Source organism: Delphinus delphis, chromosome 10, assembly GCF_949987515.2.
Source record: "Delphinus delphis chromosome 10, mDelDel1.2, whole genome shotgun sequence".
Taxonomy (NCBI): Eukaryota; Metazoa; Chordata; class Mammalia; order Artiodactyla; family Delphinidae; genus Delphinus; species Delphinus delphis.
The window spans coordinates 36,460,881-36,480,630 of record NC_082692.2 but is presented as its reverse complement, the minus strand read 5'-3'; the positions used below and the strand labels follow the sequence as shown (position 1 = coordinate 36,480,630).

The 19,750-nt window shown below is 39.6% G+C and overlaps 1 protein-coding gene across 1 annotated transcript in view; it reads right to left on the bottom strand.

Annotated features, from left to right (window-relative positions):
* BTBD9 (BTB domain containing 9) overlaps positions 1-19,750 on the bottom strand; it is a 412,761-nt gene that overhangs the window by 126,260 nt on the left and 266,751 nt on the right. The window contains exon 7 of the mRNA XM_060021889.1: positions 17,838-17,947. Within this exon, the coding sequence (XP_059877872.1) occupies positions 17,838-17,947 (110 nt within the window). The remainder of the gene's footprint in view (positions 1-17,837; positions 17,948-19,750) is intronic.

Below are 19,750 nucleotides of genomic sequence, written 5' to 3'. Positions count from 1 at the left end.
GAGTAAACACAAATAAAAGAGAAGGCCTTGCCTGGATCACTGTGGATGATGCATTATGGCCTAAGGTATATAATGAACACAGTTATCTAAACCAAAAGGATACTCGTTTAAACACAAAAGAACAGATCATTAGGTTAGTCTTGTTTTTTTTGTTTTTTTTTTTTTTTGGTGGTATGTGGGCCTCTCACTGCTGCGGCCTCTCCCGATGTGGAGCACAGACTCCGGACGCGCAGGCTCAGCGGCCACGGCTCACGGGCCCAGCCGCTCCGCGGTATGTGGGATCATCCCGGACCGGGGCACAAACTGGCATCCCCTGCATTGGCAGGTGGACTCTCAACCACTGCTCCACCAGGGAAGCCCCTGGGTTAGTTTTCTCATTTCATAGCTGAGAAATTGGAGTTTCAGAGAGATTGTGACTTATTTATTACACAACAAATCAGCAGCAGAGTGAGAACCAGAATCTGCATTGATCTTCTGGTCCTCAGAAGGCAACACATCATTCCTTCCTTCCATCGGACTGTCCATCTATCCACCTATCTAGTAAATATTTATTGAATATTGAGATTTCACATGCTGGGAATACAGCAGTGAACAAAAGAGACACAGTCCATTCTATTATCGAGCCAGATAAACAAATGTATAGTTACAAATGAAACTAAGTACTTGGAAGAAAAACACCCAGATCTATTAGCATCATACAAAGAAACTTTAACCCAGACTGGGGGTAGAGGGTCAGGCAAAACTTTTCTTAAGAAGTGACATTTAAGCTGCAATTTAAATGATCAATAGGCGGTTAAGGAGATAAATGGGGTGGGGTGTGATGCAGTGAGGCTGAGAATGAGGAGAGGGGGAGAAGCTTTCCAGAGGTAATGGCAAGTACAAAGGCCCCATGGTCAGGGCATGCATGGCGCATTCTAGGAATGGAAAGAAGGCTCATAGCCTGAATGCAGAAAGCTAGATGGGGACTGGCACAAGATGAAGCAGGTATATGCAAGCACTAGATTATACAGGACCTTGAGGACTACGGTGGAGATTTTGAACTTTATCCTAAAAGCAGTGGAAAGGCTCTGAGTGATTTTGAGCAAAGGAGTGTTCCAATAGGAGTGTAGTGAACAATGGCAAGGACTAGAGAGGATGCAGGGACACTGCTGAGTAGGCAGGCATGACAGACAACAGTGCAGGAGAGATGGGGGTGGTTTGCACTAGGGTGGTGGCAGCAGTGGTGGCAAGAAGGGAATAGATGTGACATTTGGAACATAGTATCAACAGACAGTTACGTCTAAAGTATAAAAAATACCTCTGATGATATATATTTTAGTGTGTTTCCACAGCTCACTGAGGTTTTACTGAGGTGTGCTTCCAGTTTGCTATAACAGGCATCTACTGAACATTAATTCATCAAAGGATCATTGGAAAAAATATGATAATGCTCCTGGGGCAACAAGTTCCTCAGTTTTGAGCAAGAAGGAAGGAAATAGGGCTCTAAGCCATTTCCTAAACTATCACTCGCCACCAAAGACCATTTCTCTGTTATCCAGCTTCCCTGGCCATTAGCCAAATGGTAGCCACCCAGTCAGGATGCAGGGGACGGCATGCAGGGAAATCCACCACCAACAGCCACGAGACCTGCCTGCACTGCTGACAGTTCTGAACTGAGAACTCAACCAATTCATATTTAATATTTTACAGAATCATTTCCTGAAGATCCTAATTTGAACATTCTAACACCTTCTGTACTTTTACATCTCACCTGAGTTCCTCACTTTTACACTCCACTTTATTACCATTTTAGTTGATTTCATCACAGCTTCATGGAAAACAACTTCACCAACGACCATTTCCTGTCATTATGAGGGCAGAATTGAAGCAATCCCCTGTTTGAGTACGAGGTAGTTTTTATGATAATTTTACCACAGGTAATGCTGTGATTTTTAAGTACATTTCTCTCTTGTAGCACTGTACAGATTCCTGTCTTTAAAAAGATAAGTATCGAATGCAGCTATAAAAGAAACATACCCATCTTCACAATATTAACGAGCCAATAAATTCAAAACGATCACTTTGTGCCAGACTGGCTCACCTACCAGGCACCCAACATCATACAATCACTTAATTTTACTCAAATCAGTGACATGCCTAGTCGGTGTTACACTGAATTATGGGGCAGGAGAACGCCATTGGGTTTAAAGGCCCCCTCCCAAAACATTTTATGCAGCAGTCTGCTCCAACAGCCTCCAGATTCCAAAGATTTAATTTGATTCACAAAACCATAGCCCTCACATCACTATTTTAATAAATAAATAATACCATAGTGCCCAAATGGCTATTGAAATCTTTCCTTCCACTTCCTTCTTCCCATTTTTAAACATCCTTCTTGTGATATAATTGACACACAATAAACTGCACATATCTGAAATGTACAATTTGATGAGTTAGACATTTGTACACACCCATGAAACTATTAGCACAATCAAGATAACAAACCTTCCCACCATCCTCAGAAGTTTCCTCATGCTCCTTTGTAATTCCTCCCCAGCCTCAGAAAACTGTGGATCTGTTTTCTGTCACTATACACTAGTTTTCAAGATATAGAATTATTTATAAATGGAATCATACAGTATATGTATTACACTCTTTTTGGTTTGGCATCTTTTATCTAGATTCTCAAGGACTCTTTGTTTACTCAATAGAATCATTAGGCGAATCACGATATTCCCTACCTAGCCCAGGAACAGGACTTTGCTTAATTTAGTGGCTATACTTGGGAGCAAGTGGGATACTAAGGTGCATGGAGGACTCAGGTGTTGGTCCTACCCACTCTGCCTTGTCTCCTCATAGGTAATGTGGAAATAGCTTTATTTGAAAAAGAAACACTAATTTTCTTCTGATTACAAAAGTAACCCATATTCACTGATGAAAATATATAAGTGCATAAAAATATAATTAAAAAACACAAAAGTTACCTGGAATCCCACCATCCAGAAAACCTCTATTAACGTTTTGATAGTCTTCCTTATGTCCTTTTTTAAATGCACTGTTATGGACTGAATTGTGTCCCTCCCAAATTCATATTTTGAAATGTTAACCCCCAGTACCTTGGAATGTGACTGTATTTGGAGGTAGGACCTGTAAAGAGGTAATTAGGATTAAAAGAGGTCATAAGGATGGGGCCCTAATCCAATAAGATGGGTACAAGAAGAGGAGACATCAGGGATGTGAGTGCATGCAGAAAAAGCCATGTGAGGACACAGTGAGAAGACGGCCACCTACAAGCCAGAGAGGTCTCAGGAGAAACCAAACCTGCTGACAGCTTGATCTTAGATTTCCAAGCTCTACAGCTGTGACAAAATAAATTTCTGTTGTTTAAGTCACCCAGTATATAGTATTTTTTTATGGCAACCATAACAAATTAATATATGTACATCTAAAAATACATATATTATCTTTAAAATACTGGCATTGATCTGGCTATAAAGATGGTATCCTACTTTTTTTTTTTTTTGCGGTACGCGGGCCTCTCACTGCTGTGGCCTCTCCCGCTGCAGAGCACAGGCTCTGGACGCGCAGGCCCAGCGGCCATGGCTCACGGGCCCAGCCGCTCCGCGGCATGTGGGATCCTCCCGGACCGGGGCACGAACCCGCGTCCCCTGCATCGGCAGGCGGACTCCCAACCTCTGCGCCACCAGGGAAGCCCCCTACTTTTATTTTACATTATATTATGGCCATTTCCCTATGTTATGAATGGCTATACAGAAATTTTGATATGCTAATGTGCCAGAATTTATTTCATTATGCCCCTATTGTTGGACATTTGTAGTCCTTCCAACTTTTTGCTTATCATAAATAACAGGGCTTCCCTGGTAGTGGCAGGGGTTGAGAGTCCGCCTGCCGATGCAAGGGACACGGGTTCGTGCCCCAGTCCGGGACCGCGGCTGGGCCCGTGAGCCATGGCCGCTGAGCCTGTGCGTCCGGAGCCTGTGCTCTGCAACGGGAGAGGACACAGCAGTGAGAGGCCTGCGTACCGCAAAAATAAATAAATAAATAAATAACACCGTGCTTGACATTAATGTAAAAAAAATGTCCTTCCTGAAGATTTCTTTAAGGTAAACTACTAAAGGTAGAAGTAGTATATCAAGGGGTATTTTTAAGACACAATATATATTGCCAAATTGCCTTCTAGAAAACTTACATCACACAACATATTTCAGCAGTATATGACACTGCCCATTTCATGACAGCCTCACCCACACTGAGTATTTTCATTTAAAGCAGCTTTGCCAACAGGATTTTAAAATGAAACTTGACAAGCTGATTTTCAAGTTCACTGGAAAAGAAAATTTGAAAGAATAGCCTAGAAAATTTAGAAAAAGAATAGCTATGAGTGTGGATTTGCAGTAGTAGACAGTAAAATAGATTATTAAGATGTAGTTATTTTAAATGATGTGACACAAAATCTAGAATAGATATACAGATCCATGATATATGCTATTTTAAATCAATGAGGGAAAGGAAGAAATAATAAAAGATTTCAAAACAACTGCTTACATATTTTAGAAATAAGGGTAAACCCCTACCTCAGACCATACACATAATAAATATTAAATGGATTAAAGAGCTAAATGCTAAAAACATACATACAACAATAAAAAAACAACAACCAACCACTGACAACTACTACAGAGGAGCATATTTTTATAATTTGGGCTGGGGAGGGAGTTTCTAAGCAAGTCACAAAATTCAGAAGAAAGACAAGAAATGACTGACAGATAAGACCGGATCAAAATAAAAAACTTTTGTACAACAAAGACACCATAAACAAAGTTTAAAAGTAACTAACAGTCTGGGAGAAAATATTTGCAACATATATAAAAGACAAAGAATGAATATCCATAATCTACAAAATAATAAAAAACTCAAGCAACAGAAACGTTGTCAAAGAATATGAAGATGTACTGTAATTCATTAAAAAAAAAGGAAATGGCCAAGAAACATAAAAAGATACTCAAGTTTAGTAATAACTAGGCTAATGCAAGTTAAAACACAGAAATATTTTATTTTAGTGCATGTACTTCTGTATTGTTTGGGTTTTGCTGAGGACTGATTGCTGTACTACCCATGTAAATAAAAAAATTTTAATTAAAATGTTTGCCAATAAAACAGGCCAAAAAATGGTATCTTTTTTTTAATATAAATTTATTTTTTATTTTTATTTTTGGCTGTGTTGGGTCTTTGTTGCTGTGTGCAGGCTTTCTCTGGTTGCGTCGAGTGGGGGCTGCTCTTTGTTGTGGTGCGCGGCTTCTCTTGTTGCAGAGCATGGGCTCTAGGCACACGGGATTCAGTAGTTGAGGCATGCAGGCTCAGTAGTTGTGGCACGTGAGCTCTAGAGCACAGGCTCAGTAGTTGTGGCACATGGGCTCCGCGGCCTGTGGGATCCTCCCGGACCAGGGCTCGAACCCGGGTCCCCTGCATTGGCAGGCGGATTCTTAAACACTGCACAAGCAGGGAAGACCTGGTATCTTGTTTTAATTTGCATTTTTTTATTAGTGAGGTCAAACTCTTTCAAGTTTATGGACTACTGTGTTTTTCTTTCTTTTTAACCTTTTTTTTTAACATCTTTATTGGAGTATAATTGCTTTACAATGGTATGTTAGTTTCTGCTGTACAAAAAGTGAATCAGCTATACATATACATATATCCCCATATCTCCTCCCTTTTGCTTCTCCCTCCCACCCTCCCTATCCCACACCTCTAGGTGGACACAAAGCACTGAGCTGATCTCCCTGTGCTACGTGGCTGCTTCCCATTAGCTATTTTACATTTGGTAGTGTATATATGTCCATGCCACTCTCTCACTTCGTCCCAGCTTACCCTTCCCCCTCCCTGTGTCCTCAAGTCCATTCTCTATGCCTGCGGTCTGCATCTTTATTCCTGTCCTGCCCCTAGTTTCTTCAGAGCCTTTTTTTTTTTTTTTTTTTAGATTTTTGTGTTTTTCTTTCTTTTTAAATAAACTGCTGTTTGTACACATTTCCTATTGGGGATTCACATTTTTTTTCTTATTTATTTGGAAAGTACTTCATATGTACTAAAGACAATTACTCATTGTCCTATATGTTGCAATTATTTTTTTCCCAGTTTGTCAAACACCTCTGAATTCTGTTTATGGTTTCTGCCTTTGCTTTTATGCTGAAGAAGTAGTTCCTCACCTTGAGATTAGATAAATAGTTATTAATAGTTCTCTACAGTTCTTTTGGAGTAATATGAAATCTAACAGGAAATTATTTTAGTATATAGTATGAAGAAAATCTCATGTGTTTTCAATAGTCAAGTGTCTCAGCACCATTTGCTATATTACCTTTCTGTTCTCCATGGATGTGAAACGTCATCTTTAATCTTGCACTATATTCTTACATATACTGAGATAAAATTCAGAGTTTGGATGATTGCTTAATGTATCTACCAGTTTATTCTTGCATTAATGCCATACTACTTTAGTATGTAGTATGAATTTTATTATTTTTTTTTTTGCGGTACGCGGGCCCCTCACTGTTGCGGCCTCTCCAGTTGTGGAGCACAGGCTCCGGACGCACAGGCTCAGCGGCCATGGCTCACGGGCCCACCCGCTCTACGGCACGCGGGATCCTCCCGGACCGGGGCACGAACCCGCATCCCCTGCATCGGCAGGCGGACTCCCAACCACTGCGCCATCAGGGAAGCCCGTAGTATGAATTTTAATACCTGGTGGTACTAGCCTTCTCATTTCATTTTTTTTTTTTCCTTCATTTTTTGGTGGGGAAGAGGTTTCCATTTATTTATTCTCTTGGAAAATTTTTTAAAGAACTTAGTTTTTTTTTTTTTTTTTAGCACAATTGGGATTCTGAGTAGTCCTGCATTAAATTAGTAGATTAAGATGGGACGAACCAAAGTGTTTACTATATTAAAGTTTCCCATCCAAGAATATGTCCTTCCATTATTCACTGTTTCTTAAAGATTTATAGTTTCTTTACAAGAGAACCTATGGACTTCTTAGCTTTATTCCTAGGTAGGTATTTGTTGTTTGTGGGTAAAAAAAGCTTAAAACTTCTAGCAGATCTCCCCGGCATGCTCACCTCACATCCATACTATTTATAAGCTCACATCGTCCTTCTGCCCCCCACCTTTATTCCTGACCCTAAGCCCATCTCTAATGGCATAAGGTGGTTCAGGGATGGGTGATACTTGTTAACACGGTTCGGCTTGGACTAGGCATAAAGGAAAAGTATCGCTCATGAACTGTTACTGGGTGTTACATAGTTTGTATTGCTATTATGAATGGAATTTTCCCTTGGTTATTGGGGGTATTTGAGAAAACTTGATTTTTGCATATACAATTGTATCTGACTACATTCCTTAGAGTTCTCATTAGTTTTAGTTATTTTTCAGTTCATTTCCTTGGGTATATTATCATATCACATCTGCAAATAAAGACATTTGGTCCCTTTCCCCCAATATTTATCACACATATTTCTTGTTCTTCACCTCCTCCCCCATTCCCTCTCCCCACCACCCCAAACTTCCAGGGCAATGTTAAATAGAAATGGTAATGAGGGCCAGCTTCATGGGCACGCAACCTGTTCTTTCAGACAGGTCCTGCACTCAGAAGGGACCCACACTTAGTTTAATGCTCCACTGTCCCTGTCTTTAAATTCTTAATAATCTTATCTTTGAACTTGTTTTTAAAATGAAGTCTCATGGGACAATGGAGCAAGCCCGTGAACAGAGGAGATATGCGACATACATGTGTCCACATTTCTCCACTGCCCCAATTTGTGTATAGTGTTCACCATGTCCCAGAAGCACAGAATTCCAGTGGACTCACAGGTTGAGTGAGAAATCAAAGCAAAGCCAAGTGAGACTCAAAGCAAAGCCAAGGTCAATGGGCCGTGACTATGCTTGAGTAAACTGGGCTGCTGATGGCTGGGAGAGGCCACTTTCCCGTCGAATCAGAACCTACCTCAAAGGTAGAAAAAAGTCAGCAACGTTCTAAGAAGCACTACCAACCAAGGAATTCTATCATATCCTTTTTCACTCTCGTTATTTCCCTATGTTAGCCAAATGCTTATGCTGAAAAGATAGGGCAACTCGTAGTTCCTTTTCCCTTCAGTCCTTCATTTTATTTTTTTTATTGAAGTACAGTTGGTTTACAATATTGTGTTAGTTTCAGTCCTTCCTTGTTAAGGAAGCTTACTGAGTAAGTCAAAGGTAGAGGGTTTTGGTAGAATGCGTGTGAATTAGGAAGTGAAATAAAAACAATATAGTTTTGTGCAGAATTTCCACTGTTCTAGTAAAAATTAATACATATACATATATGGGCTAGCAAACAGCAAATGTGAATTGTGTAATTTTGGCGATTCTGCATAGAAGATAATGCTCTTATATTTACATTTAAAACCACCATTGCACAATAAAAAGACAAACAATAAAATACATGCTTACAATTTAAAAGTTTAATTTTTCTCTACCTAGAACATTAAATAGCAAATAAAAACAACAGATGAGGTTGAAAGACTGAAAAAGAAAGGAAAAAAATTTTTTTTGTTGTTAAAATACTTTTAATGCACTTGTTTCTTACCCTTGGAGCAAGGGGCTCCACATTTTCATTCTGCACGGTGCCCTGCAAATTATATAGCTGGCCCTGGGAGTAATAATGGGTTTTTTTGTTTGTTTTAGGCTTTATTGGAACCACCTCTGATTCAACCTCACTATTTATAAAATGGGTCATTATGGAATTGTTATTGATAATTAAAGACTGGAAACACCTACATGTCTATCAAAGGAGACTGGTTAAATAGATTACAGCACTTCTAGTCAATGGAATATTGCACAAATGTAAAAAAAAAATGAATCAAGAGAAAGCTCTTTATGCATTGAAAGATCTAAAAAAAACTGTTAATTAAAGAAAGGTATATCTGAATATGTGTTTAATAATAAAAGGGGGGAATAAGAATAAACATTTGTATTACCTACTTAAAATATGAAATTAAAAATTACCTACCTGGTTTTGGATTGGAGGATTGGGGTACTGAACTAGTGACTAGGCCAACAAAATTAGATTTTACGTCCCCTTGGCCACCGGAATATCTTTCACAGTCAGTGCCAGAGAAACATCTCGCTGATTACAACCTGGCTATTCATAATGCCAGTCTGAGGTAGATCCATGGTTTGTGAGAAAGTGATATTATTGCGTCATGTTGAATACATGCTCCATGATGTCCCATTTAAAAACAAGTTGTGGGACTTCCCTGGTGGCACAGTGGTTAAGAATCCGCCTGCCAATGCAGGGGGCACGAGTTCCATCTTGGTCCGGGAAGATCCCACATACTGCAAAGCAACTAAGCCCGTGCACCACAACTACTGAGCCTGTGCTCTAGAGCCCACGAGCCACAACTACTGAGCCCGCATGCCACAATTACTGAAGCCCACACGCCTAAAGCCCGTGCTCCACAACAAGAGAAGCCACTGCAATGAGAAGCCTGCGCACCACAACAAAGAGTAGCCCCCGCTTGACGCAACTAGAGAAAGCCCGCGTGCAGCAATGAAGACCCAACGCAACCAAAAATAAATAAATAAATAATTTTTTTAAAAAGTTGTGCACATTTACATTACCCTGGACACACATACACACCCTACTATATTCCTGCTATAACAAGGGGGTATACAAGTAGGATCCAAAAAATTCAATCCTGTAAAATGTACACATAAGTTCTGTAAGATAAGAGCCATAAAAACTTTTCAGGCAGTCTTTATTCTCAAACAAACAAACAAACAAAAACAACAAAAGAACAGGTATAAAAAGAGAATGAAATTTAAATATACACAAAGGACCACATACTAAATTAAGAATCCTAAGTGACTGTGAGAAGGTCACTTTCTAATCATCCGCCTGCTGTCTCCCACACATAAAAACTGTAGCCCATTCTTGTTTGAAAATAGGGGCTCCCCAAGGTGGGAAGCAAACAAACTGTATTATGTTCTTTATGCATTATTGTGGGGTATTTATTTTATTTGAATTTTTCTAAAACTCTAAGACCTTGTGAGAAAATGATGCTTAATCTTCTCCAGGGAAAGGGTGAGAGACTACAAATAACTCTAACTCTTACTCCACTGCCCCCTCCACCAAATGCAGGGTGGTCCACTGGAAGGGGCATTGGCTTTGAAATTGGTCAGAGATAAATAACACACTAACACACTTTGCACACACTGACCATTTTATGTGATTCTCCCCTGACTCTCCGTCTTCTTCCTTAAAAAGACTTCAGGAGCTTCATCACCTCTATGGGGAGGTCTTCTGTGACACCATCCCCCAACTCAGCTTAGATGCTCCTGTTCCGGTGTTCCTACAGCATCTGCTGAATTCTCCCAAGAGAATGACTTATTTTACTGTGTTGTCACCTTCTATTTAAGTGTCTTTCTCCTTCCTTAGCTCATACGATCCTCCGAGGCAGAAACTGCACCTGTGTATCTTTCTATCCCCAGTGCCTAAGATACACTTGGTTGGCAGCCTCTTAATAAATGTCTGTTTAATGCCAAGTAATTTACAGTAGATAAAGAAGTTAAGCTTCACTGACAATTAGAACCAGCCTTAATATCTGGTTATAGAAACAGGCTGGGAAAAGAAATTCTCTTGGTCTAGACTAGTCCAGACTCAATAGTGCTATTTTTAGAAAACTCTCTGAATTAAGGTCTTTAGGGCCCCTCTGTTACTCCAACAAGTTTGCTTCTTTGCCACATTCTAACGCCTCCACCCCCTGATGAACTCCCTCACTCCCAAATCTCTGTTTCTCCTCCAGAGGACACGTTTTTTTAAGCACAGAAGTCATATGCCTGGTTCAGTGGATGCCAAAAGCCCTTCACAGCAGATTTCCAACTCTGTTTCCCTTCCCAGGACTTTACAGAATTCTAAAGATGCTACTTCAACATACTTTTAGATGACAGTAGCAGTTACAGGCCACCTATTTTCTATTTCCTGCCTCCAGCTGGGAACAAGTATCAGCCATTTTTGTTACTATGTAAATTAGCACATTTGTATTGCTCTGTATTGTTTACTAAATTCTTCCAGGTCCAGCTCAAAATACCATTCTTCATAAAACCTTACTTTACAAGGCAAGAAAATATGCTGGGTTCCTTCACAGCCCAACTAAACATTTAACCTTTCGCCACACTCTGCTTGTCCCTCTGTCTGTTGTTCTCCACTCCACATATTTCTATGCCTTGCCAATGGTCTTATCCAGCTGCTTTGAATCAGGTGGTAAGTCCCCTGATGACTGGAGCCCTTTTTACACTTTCTGCCTTTGCACTCATCATCTGTCTATCTGCTTTCAGCTCCATTCACTCCCTTGCTTTACAACGTATGCCAGAGGCTAAAGCTCCATAAACTACATTTCCCAAGCTTGCCAGCTTGGTGTGGGTTTTTTTCCCTCCAGCTTTGTTTTTGGTGAAGTTCTACCAATAGAAGAAACTGGTGAGAATGAAGGAGAGGAGGATGCTTCTGATGGTATTGCAGGTAGCACAGTGGCAGATGAATATGGACTCCAATGTTCCTGTTCAGACAGCAGAGTTCCTGGTGGCAGCAGTAGTGAGCGTTCCCAGAGCTTCAGCAACAAAGAGTTCCTGTGCTTGTGCTGCTTAGTTTGGTGGCCCTACCTCAATTACTAACAAGGAAGTAGAATAAAAAAAGCCACCGGTCTTCCTGGATCCATGCTGGTAGACACAGAGGTAATACTTAATGGCCTAAAGCTGGTAACTGAAGTTTTTTCTTACTCTCTGAAAGGATTAAAAAAACCTTGAATTTTGAGCCTACAGCTCCATGCTCTAGTTACTATCTCTTAAGCAGAGCTAGAGCCAAGGATAAGGATGGAAAGCGACTTATGAGAGCTTATGTCTTCCAGAAGAACCAGGAGACCTTAAGAAGGGAAACCAGGCTCATGTAATGCTAAATACCACACTCTAGTACCAGCGTTAAGTACTTACTGCTCCCCCAAGTCTTACTAAAAGCATGTTCTCTATTCATCTACAAGACTCATAAGAAGAGAAGAGCTACTTAAAAAGGAAAAAAGAAATGCAAATGGCCCTAAAAATATGAAAAGATGCTCAATTTCTCTCATAAGAGAAATGCAGTTAAAACTATACTGGGATACAATTTCTCACCTATCAAACTGGCAAAAATCCAGCAGTTTGACAATATGCCCCATTGGCAAGGTTGTGGGGGAAACAATCATTATCATATATTGCCAATGAGAGTTTTAAAATGTGATAAACCCTATGGAGGTGAATTTGGCAATATCTAACAAAGTTATACATGCATTTACCCTTTGATCAAGTAAGCCCTCTTCTAGGAATCTATCCCAAAGGCAACAGCACAATTTGTAGTAGCAGAAGACTGAAAACAACCCAAATGTTCATCAATAAAGGACTGGTTTAATAAACTACAGTACATCTACACTAATGAGTACCACACAGTTATTCAAAAGGAATAAAGAATATCTTTCTACATAGTTAGCTCTAGGATAAGTGTTAAGTACAAAAAAGCAAGGTAAAGAAAGAAAGAATGTATAGCATATAGTATGCTACTAATTATTTAAGAATGCTGGGGAGGATACAAAATATTAATTACATATATTTACTTATTTTCCTTTTTTTTTTTTTAAAACGGATAACCCCAGAAACTAAAGGGGAAAAAGAGATTACCTACATGAGTAGAGGGGACAGGAATAGAAACTGGATTTCTCTAAATACAAGAGCTTTGTATATTTGATTTTGGAATTATGTGTATATTTTACATAGTTATAAAACAAAAAAATTTAAAGGCAATCACTAAATACTGAAAGCAAAATGGAACAAATGAATCTATCTGTATGCTGAAATAGTGGCATGACCACCCAGAGAATTATTTTAAGTGACTTTTAAACACAGTAATTTTACTGTACATCTCTAGTGGGATATACCTTGAGGGCCCTAAAGGTAACTGCAAAAATCTTAAACTATTTTCAGTAATCATATGGCTTAAGGTACTACTAGTAATGTAATTCTGAGACTATTTTGCATGTACTGAAGACAAAGCAAATTAATTGTGCTTCATCAGTAGTAACCAAGATTTTCAGTATGGAAAAAAGGAGATGGAAGATCAAAAGGTTAAACAAAAACTTTGTGTGCTGAATTTTAATTAGAAGTGTCGGCAGGCACTAGTGATATATTTTACCTGTTGAATATATGATATACAAATAAATAAATATATGTGCATGTATCCCCTACTTCTGTCCACTGAAAAGGCCTAGCAATAGTGACCAACCCAGTAGGAAGTGCTTAGGCTGAGGTTTCCACATGTCATTTCCCACTTGAGGGAACCAGGGCTTCTTGCAGAAATGGCTGATTCCAGATGAGGGACAATAAGTGTACAAGATGAACCTGGTACATTGTGTCATGCCAGAAATCAAGGAATTACTGAGGACTACTGAGATTATGTCAGAAAGACTCAAGAGCCAATATGAAGAAGCTAAAGATGGGGACAATCTGAATATCAATAAAAATAACCGCAAGTGACTAAAAGATGTCCAATTTGTTTAATCCCATAAATTCAAAATAATATGTACTCCCCCTTCCACCCTCCTCCCCCTAAAAACCCCCCACAATCACACTTCACTGGTCACCTTTGGAGGATGCTAGGTAACCACCTCTTTAATTTGAAAAGTGGTAAATAAGAAGAAAGAATATAACATTTATCCTACTTTTCCTGGACAAACTGCATTTTAGGATTACCAAATGAGTGTTCAGGAAAGTTTTTCTCTTTCTAGTTACTAAACAAAGAAGCAATGACAGGATTAGAATATAACCATTTTGCAATTCCAAATTATGAAAGAATGAATTTAGGAAATAATCATGAATGGACGGGACTATCCAAAAGCGAGAGGCAATCAAAGATTTTCTGTGCTTCTTGATAGACATATACCACCATCTATAGAGCATTTTACAAAAAATAAACAAAAAACAAAACCAAAAATATCCTGAATCAGATTAAGCCTCTATCTAACTACTAAATACAAGAAATACAACAGAGGAACACATTAAATGTTACCATGGGGATCTAATCACCAAAATCTAGGCTGTTAGAAACTCTGCAGGACAAAAAGTTAGTTTCTTCAACAAATAAATTATAATTAGAGAGAGGGGAAAAAACAAAGAAAGACAGAGACAGACATATGTAAGGGAACCTACAGATTTAAAGAGATTTAAGAGTCATAACAGCTACTTGTTGATAGTGTGGACCTTATTTGAATTCTGATTTAAACAACCTATGAAAACACATAAACTCACTCCAGACTTTGATTTGATTAGGAACATTTGAACACTGATTTAATACTCATAATGAATAACGGTTCGATTTTGGGGTATGATAATGATCTTGTGATTATGGCTACAAAAAGGAGGCTTTATGTAATAGAGATATATATTGGAATATTTATGGATAAGATGATAAAGTGTCTGGAATTGGCTTCAAAATAATCTGGTGGGGAGGAAGTAGGTAGTATACAGATAAAACCAGGTTGTCTATGAGTTGATAATTCTTTAAGCTGGGTGGTGGATATTATTCTCTCTACTTGAATAACTGATAGGGTATTCAAAGAAGTGAACTTAAATACAAGATTAAATGAAAAGGAAGTTTTGGCAATTATTATGAAAAAAGGGGAGGGATTTGGCAAATGCTACACACATATCACAAAGTGGAGTGCCACGGCAAAGCAAATACATTTTTTGAGAGGTTTAATGTTTAAATAGCAGTCGTATCTATTCTAACATTCCTTCTATGCATCAGCAGTAAGACAGGTTAGAGTTTCCTACAAATGCCTCCTAACAAAGAGGCAAGACTCTCCCAGGCAAGAATACATCCCAGCACCAACCAGAAGCAGCCACCAAATGAGAAAGGGCTGTGGTGGCAGCAGCAGATAAGGTGGGAGAAGTGCTGTGGGTAGAGTCTGACGCCCAGATCTGGTCAGTGTGGTTGAGGAGGGCCCCATTCCCATGGATGTATGAACCCACATGGTTTCAAAGCTTCCCCAGGAGTCTGTGCAAGTGAAGCAGCATGAAGAATGACATGTTGTCAACAAAAATGTGAAAGAAACCCTTTCGTGGAAAAAGAAGACTAAAATCTTATGAGGCTAGTGTGGTTATTTTTATTTATGTTTTTCCTGACATCATTATACGTTTTAAGTAATAACATTAAAATCTGATTTTAAAAAACAACACAGATATTTTTAAAGTAATTTTAAGGCCTATTAGGAGAGTACTACTCTAATGAGAGTAGCCTGAACTATGAAACAAAGACCAAGGAACTATGAAAGAAAGAAATTCTGAATCTTGAAATGTAAGAGTAGAGCTTGATACCCTACTAGTTATTCATGATGACATTATTTTAGCTTTACTTTTTTCCCCCGTGAAAACCTGAAGTTCGTATTAGTGGTTCTCAAGGGAGGACGCATATTTCAGAGGAAAGAGGCAGCAGGAGGCAGCTACAATTTAAAAATAACTCCAGGTGATTCTGACGCACACTGTGGCCCCACTAGAGGACCACTCCTTTCTTGGAGGTCCCTGTAGAGTGGCTGGCTGAGGCCTGGGTGCAGTTAAAATGCACCTGAGATCATCAACATGGAAAGCTGGCCATTACTACTTCAAACACCCCTGTAAATTCAGCAGAGCTGTCATGTCAGACAAAGAATAATGAAATCTCCCTACACTCCTTCACAACTCAAACCATGTCCCTGACTGCCCAGCATGGGGGCAACTTTGCGCTGTAAGACAGTAAAATAAAAGCCAAAGGGGATCCCGCTGCAGGCCATCTGCTGACAGGTACACACACATATCTGCCTATGTGCTCCTATTTGGTGGAGGGATGATGACAGACAAATGACTGCAGTGCTCTTTGCGGTCAAACTTGTGAGCATCATCGAAGAGAACTTGAAGAAAAGTATCTGACCAGACGCCAAAAACACTTCTTGCATCTCTGCAATCTTCTTTCATCCCCTGATATGTCTGAGACTATTACGGCTTCTGATAATGCTGACTAACTCATAGACAAAACATACAGACCAACAACAGCATCCTTCACTACAACTGATCCCAAGCTTCATTCCTGCAATGGCCTTTCATGCCAGATAGAGCTGTTTCTTTGATAATTACAGTGTCCACAAACCTGTTCTTCTCCAGTAAGAAGGGGGAGGTGCCTTCTATACAGCATGCTCAAAATGCAGTGCACTGGGTTGAAGCCAGTAGCCAAATGCTCTACACATCCTGTGACTGAAGGTGGTTTGGTTTCTAATAAGATCCTTCTCAGTAAGGATGCCCCTAACTACACAATCACATACACAGTGAAGCTTAGTCTATAAAACAACTTGGGCAGCAGATGAAAAGGAGTGGCTTCCCCCAAACGCCCCATCGTCACCATTCTATGACCCTCCACGGAGTCAAAAGCCTTGATAATATCAGGTAATGCTCCAGCACTAACTTTCAAATGACTTAAAAGTCACAAAGATTATCAACATTTATATTTAATACTAAAATTTACATCCATAGCAAAATTAAAACCAAATTATTTATTTTAGTTGAGCTCTGAAAGTTCTCTATACATTGGGATAATTTGTACTCCTGCTACTTTATTAATATTACTCTCCCCAATTTCCCTAAAGTAAAGGATTACATTTAGGAAACACACGGCATTACGAAAATTTAGACTTTTGACCATTCAAAGAATTAGTAGACATTTGCAAGTTACTCTCATATTGCCCATTCTAGTTTTCACCATGTTTTTAGGACACAGTCAATATGTTCTGGGTCCCAGCATGAACAGGACTTGGAGAGGAGAGGAGAAATTAGTCCCTTTGTAGAGGTAAAGTTCTTTAGGTATACCAAGGCACTGGCATCTTATCCCTCCACTTGAACATAGAGTCCCTTTTCAAAGAAAGTGGCAGTAAAGGCACAGATTCAAGGATCTAATTAGTTAAACTATGATCTTGATAGGAAATGAGCAAAAACCTGTGGGCATGGATAAGCGAGGTCTAGACAGGAAAAGCCCCTCATGGTATCTGGAATGTTAAGACCTGGGACAGACTATACACAGACCAGACTAAATATTACCTAAAACAAAAGCAAAAACAAAACATAACAGAAAACAACCAAATAGACAACTAAACAAAATTTAAAATGCCCTTTCGAAAGATCAGCCAGGCCATATTTCCCACAAGATAACTTAATTTTCATTACAATAATTTAGTTACTCTGGTCTTATTTAAATTTATATGCAGGCATTTTCTTGAGGTGAATTTGGCAAAGTAGGGCAAATATGGACTGCTGTGTCCATGAAAAGAAGATATTCTCACAGCTGAGCACACCATTCATATCAAATCAGAGGCCAAAATACCTGCATAGCCTTGGAAGGTAGGAGCATTGGATCAATAATAGAGCAACTTCCTCCCTGATCCTACCTACCATTAAATATAGAAAAGCTTTTGGTCTGAGAGGCTTTGCCTATCATAAGCATTCCCCACATAGCAAGTCTGAATGAATCACTAGAACATTGTCAATTCTTAACTACTAGTACCATATTTACATTCTTTTAAGTTTACTGGAATTCTTATTTTGACTACTAAAAATATAAGCCCTCTCTATGTCACTCAGCCATAAGGCATTCAAATCAACCAGAGTTCTTAGTCAAAGCTGATTAAGAGGTGAATTAAGATGAGTTAATGGAATAACAAAATATTTGAAGATAAAATATCTAAGTGTATACACAGAAATTTAATTGTAACACTTACCTAATAGCCCCTTCTCCAGAGTGAAGGTTTTGTTTGTAAACATACATTCAAAAGCCACAATGTGAAAAATCTTATTCACTGTGTTGTGAGTCCCAACTATTCGAATATACCTGGGGGTAAAAAGAAAAGAAAATCTGTTGAAGAAAATGAGCTTCCATCATAACGAATCCAAAGATAACAGAATAAGATACACTATGTAAACATACAGTGTACCAGAGCATGGACTAAAGGAGACTCTGAATTGGCTTCAGACCCTGTACCTGCTCCTTAGGGCTAGCTCCAACTGAGCCTGGAAGAATTACAGCAAAATTAAGGAGGTACCACTTTCCAGAGAATGAAGTAGAACTTAGATTTGGTTTACCTAGAAAATCAAACCAGGGACTGTTCAGCTCAACCCCTGAATGTCAGTACAATTGTATATCCATGAGACATTTACACTGGAGAATAACAAACAGCTTCTATCCTTGCTTTGTGGTTAGGAATGTGCCTGTGCACAGGTGCACAAACACACACAAAGTCAAATGCTTTCCAACTCAATGAAAGCTTTCATCCACTGGATGAAATGCATGAAATCAATACTGCTTTCTTGTTGAAAGTAAAAATCCACGGAAATTACTGAAAACCACTCACAGCTTCTTATATTTTAATATTGCTCCTGAATCCTTGTTAGGAAGTTAACCCAATATACTTACGCCAGCCCCCCACTTGACTGCTAGGAAGCCTTCTCCTGACCAGAGGAAGTGATCAGCAGAGGTGACCCAGCTTGCTCTGCAGCCTCCCTCCTGGCCACACGGACCTGGCATCTGCATACAGTGCAGAGTTTCACAGGGCAAGTCTCCAGCCTCTCGGCCTGTTCACCCTCTCTGACAAACAAGCATTAACCTTGCAGCAACTTGCTCCTTTCACTCTTCAAAGGGATCTGACAGTTCACAGGTTAATGAACAGACAAACTTACTCTTCTGAGTGTCACACAATTCCAGAGGGAATGTAATGTGCCACACACAGTCTTACTGGAATTCAAAAGAAGAATAAGAAAAAAAATAACTAGATTAACTGATAACGCTCTCTCATATTATGAACTATGTGCTCTGAAGGATGGGGCATACTAAACGAACAGATTTCAATGAGGTGATGACAGACTGGGCAAGGTTTTAGTAATATCTTCCCTCCGCTATGTAAAACAACCTTCCACTTAGATGATACAATTTTACGTCTGAGTTAATCGCTGTTCACTAATTCGGTAATTTCCTTACATTTCTCATTATTCCAAGTTAACTGTATAATGTAAATGCCAATTGTAAAAATTCACATAAAAGAGGCTATATTTGGGGGTTTTGTATCGTGGGCTATTTTCCCTCCTGTTTCTTCCAACCTGAATCTCACCGCACTCCCTGTGCACCTCATTTAGCCACCTGTTCCTTGACACGAGCTCATCGCTCATCTTCATAACCGATAGCAATGCTTTCTCCTGGACTGGCTGCTCAGTGTTCCCACATCCACTGCAGGGAGACACCGCTCTTCCTGTGTGGAGAGTCAGGGCAAACTGCGGTGCTCACCAGAGCCCTCTGGGTAAGCAGGAGGTTGGCCCTGATCTGTTCTTTCAAGCCCTCAAGGCAGACAGAAGGTGCTGATTTTACTGGGTTTGGGTGGGTGGATGGGGTTCATTTAAAATAAGTTCTAAATGATCTGGGTAGAACGGACTGTGTGGTTCTTTACTGTAGGCAGTAACAATCTCTCTGGGCGTTCTGGAGCGGAAGGGGTGTGTTAAGCCTGGCACCTTGGCCTGAATCTAATTTTGCCCATTTCCTTATACCCACAGGAACTCAACAAGCATAGCACTTTCAACCGCACATAGTCATGACAGTCTGAGTGCTGCTGTCTGCAATCGTGGAGGGAGTGGAGGGAATGCGGTT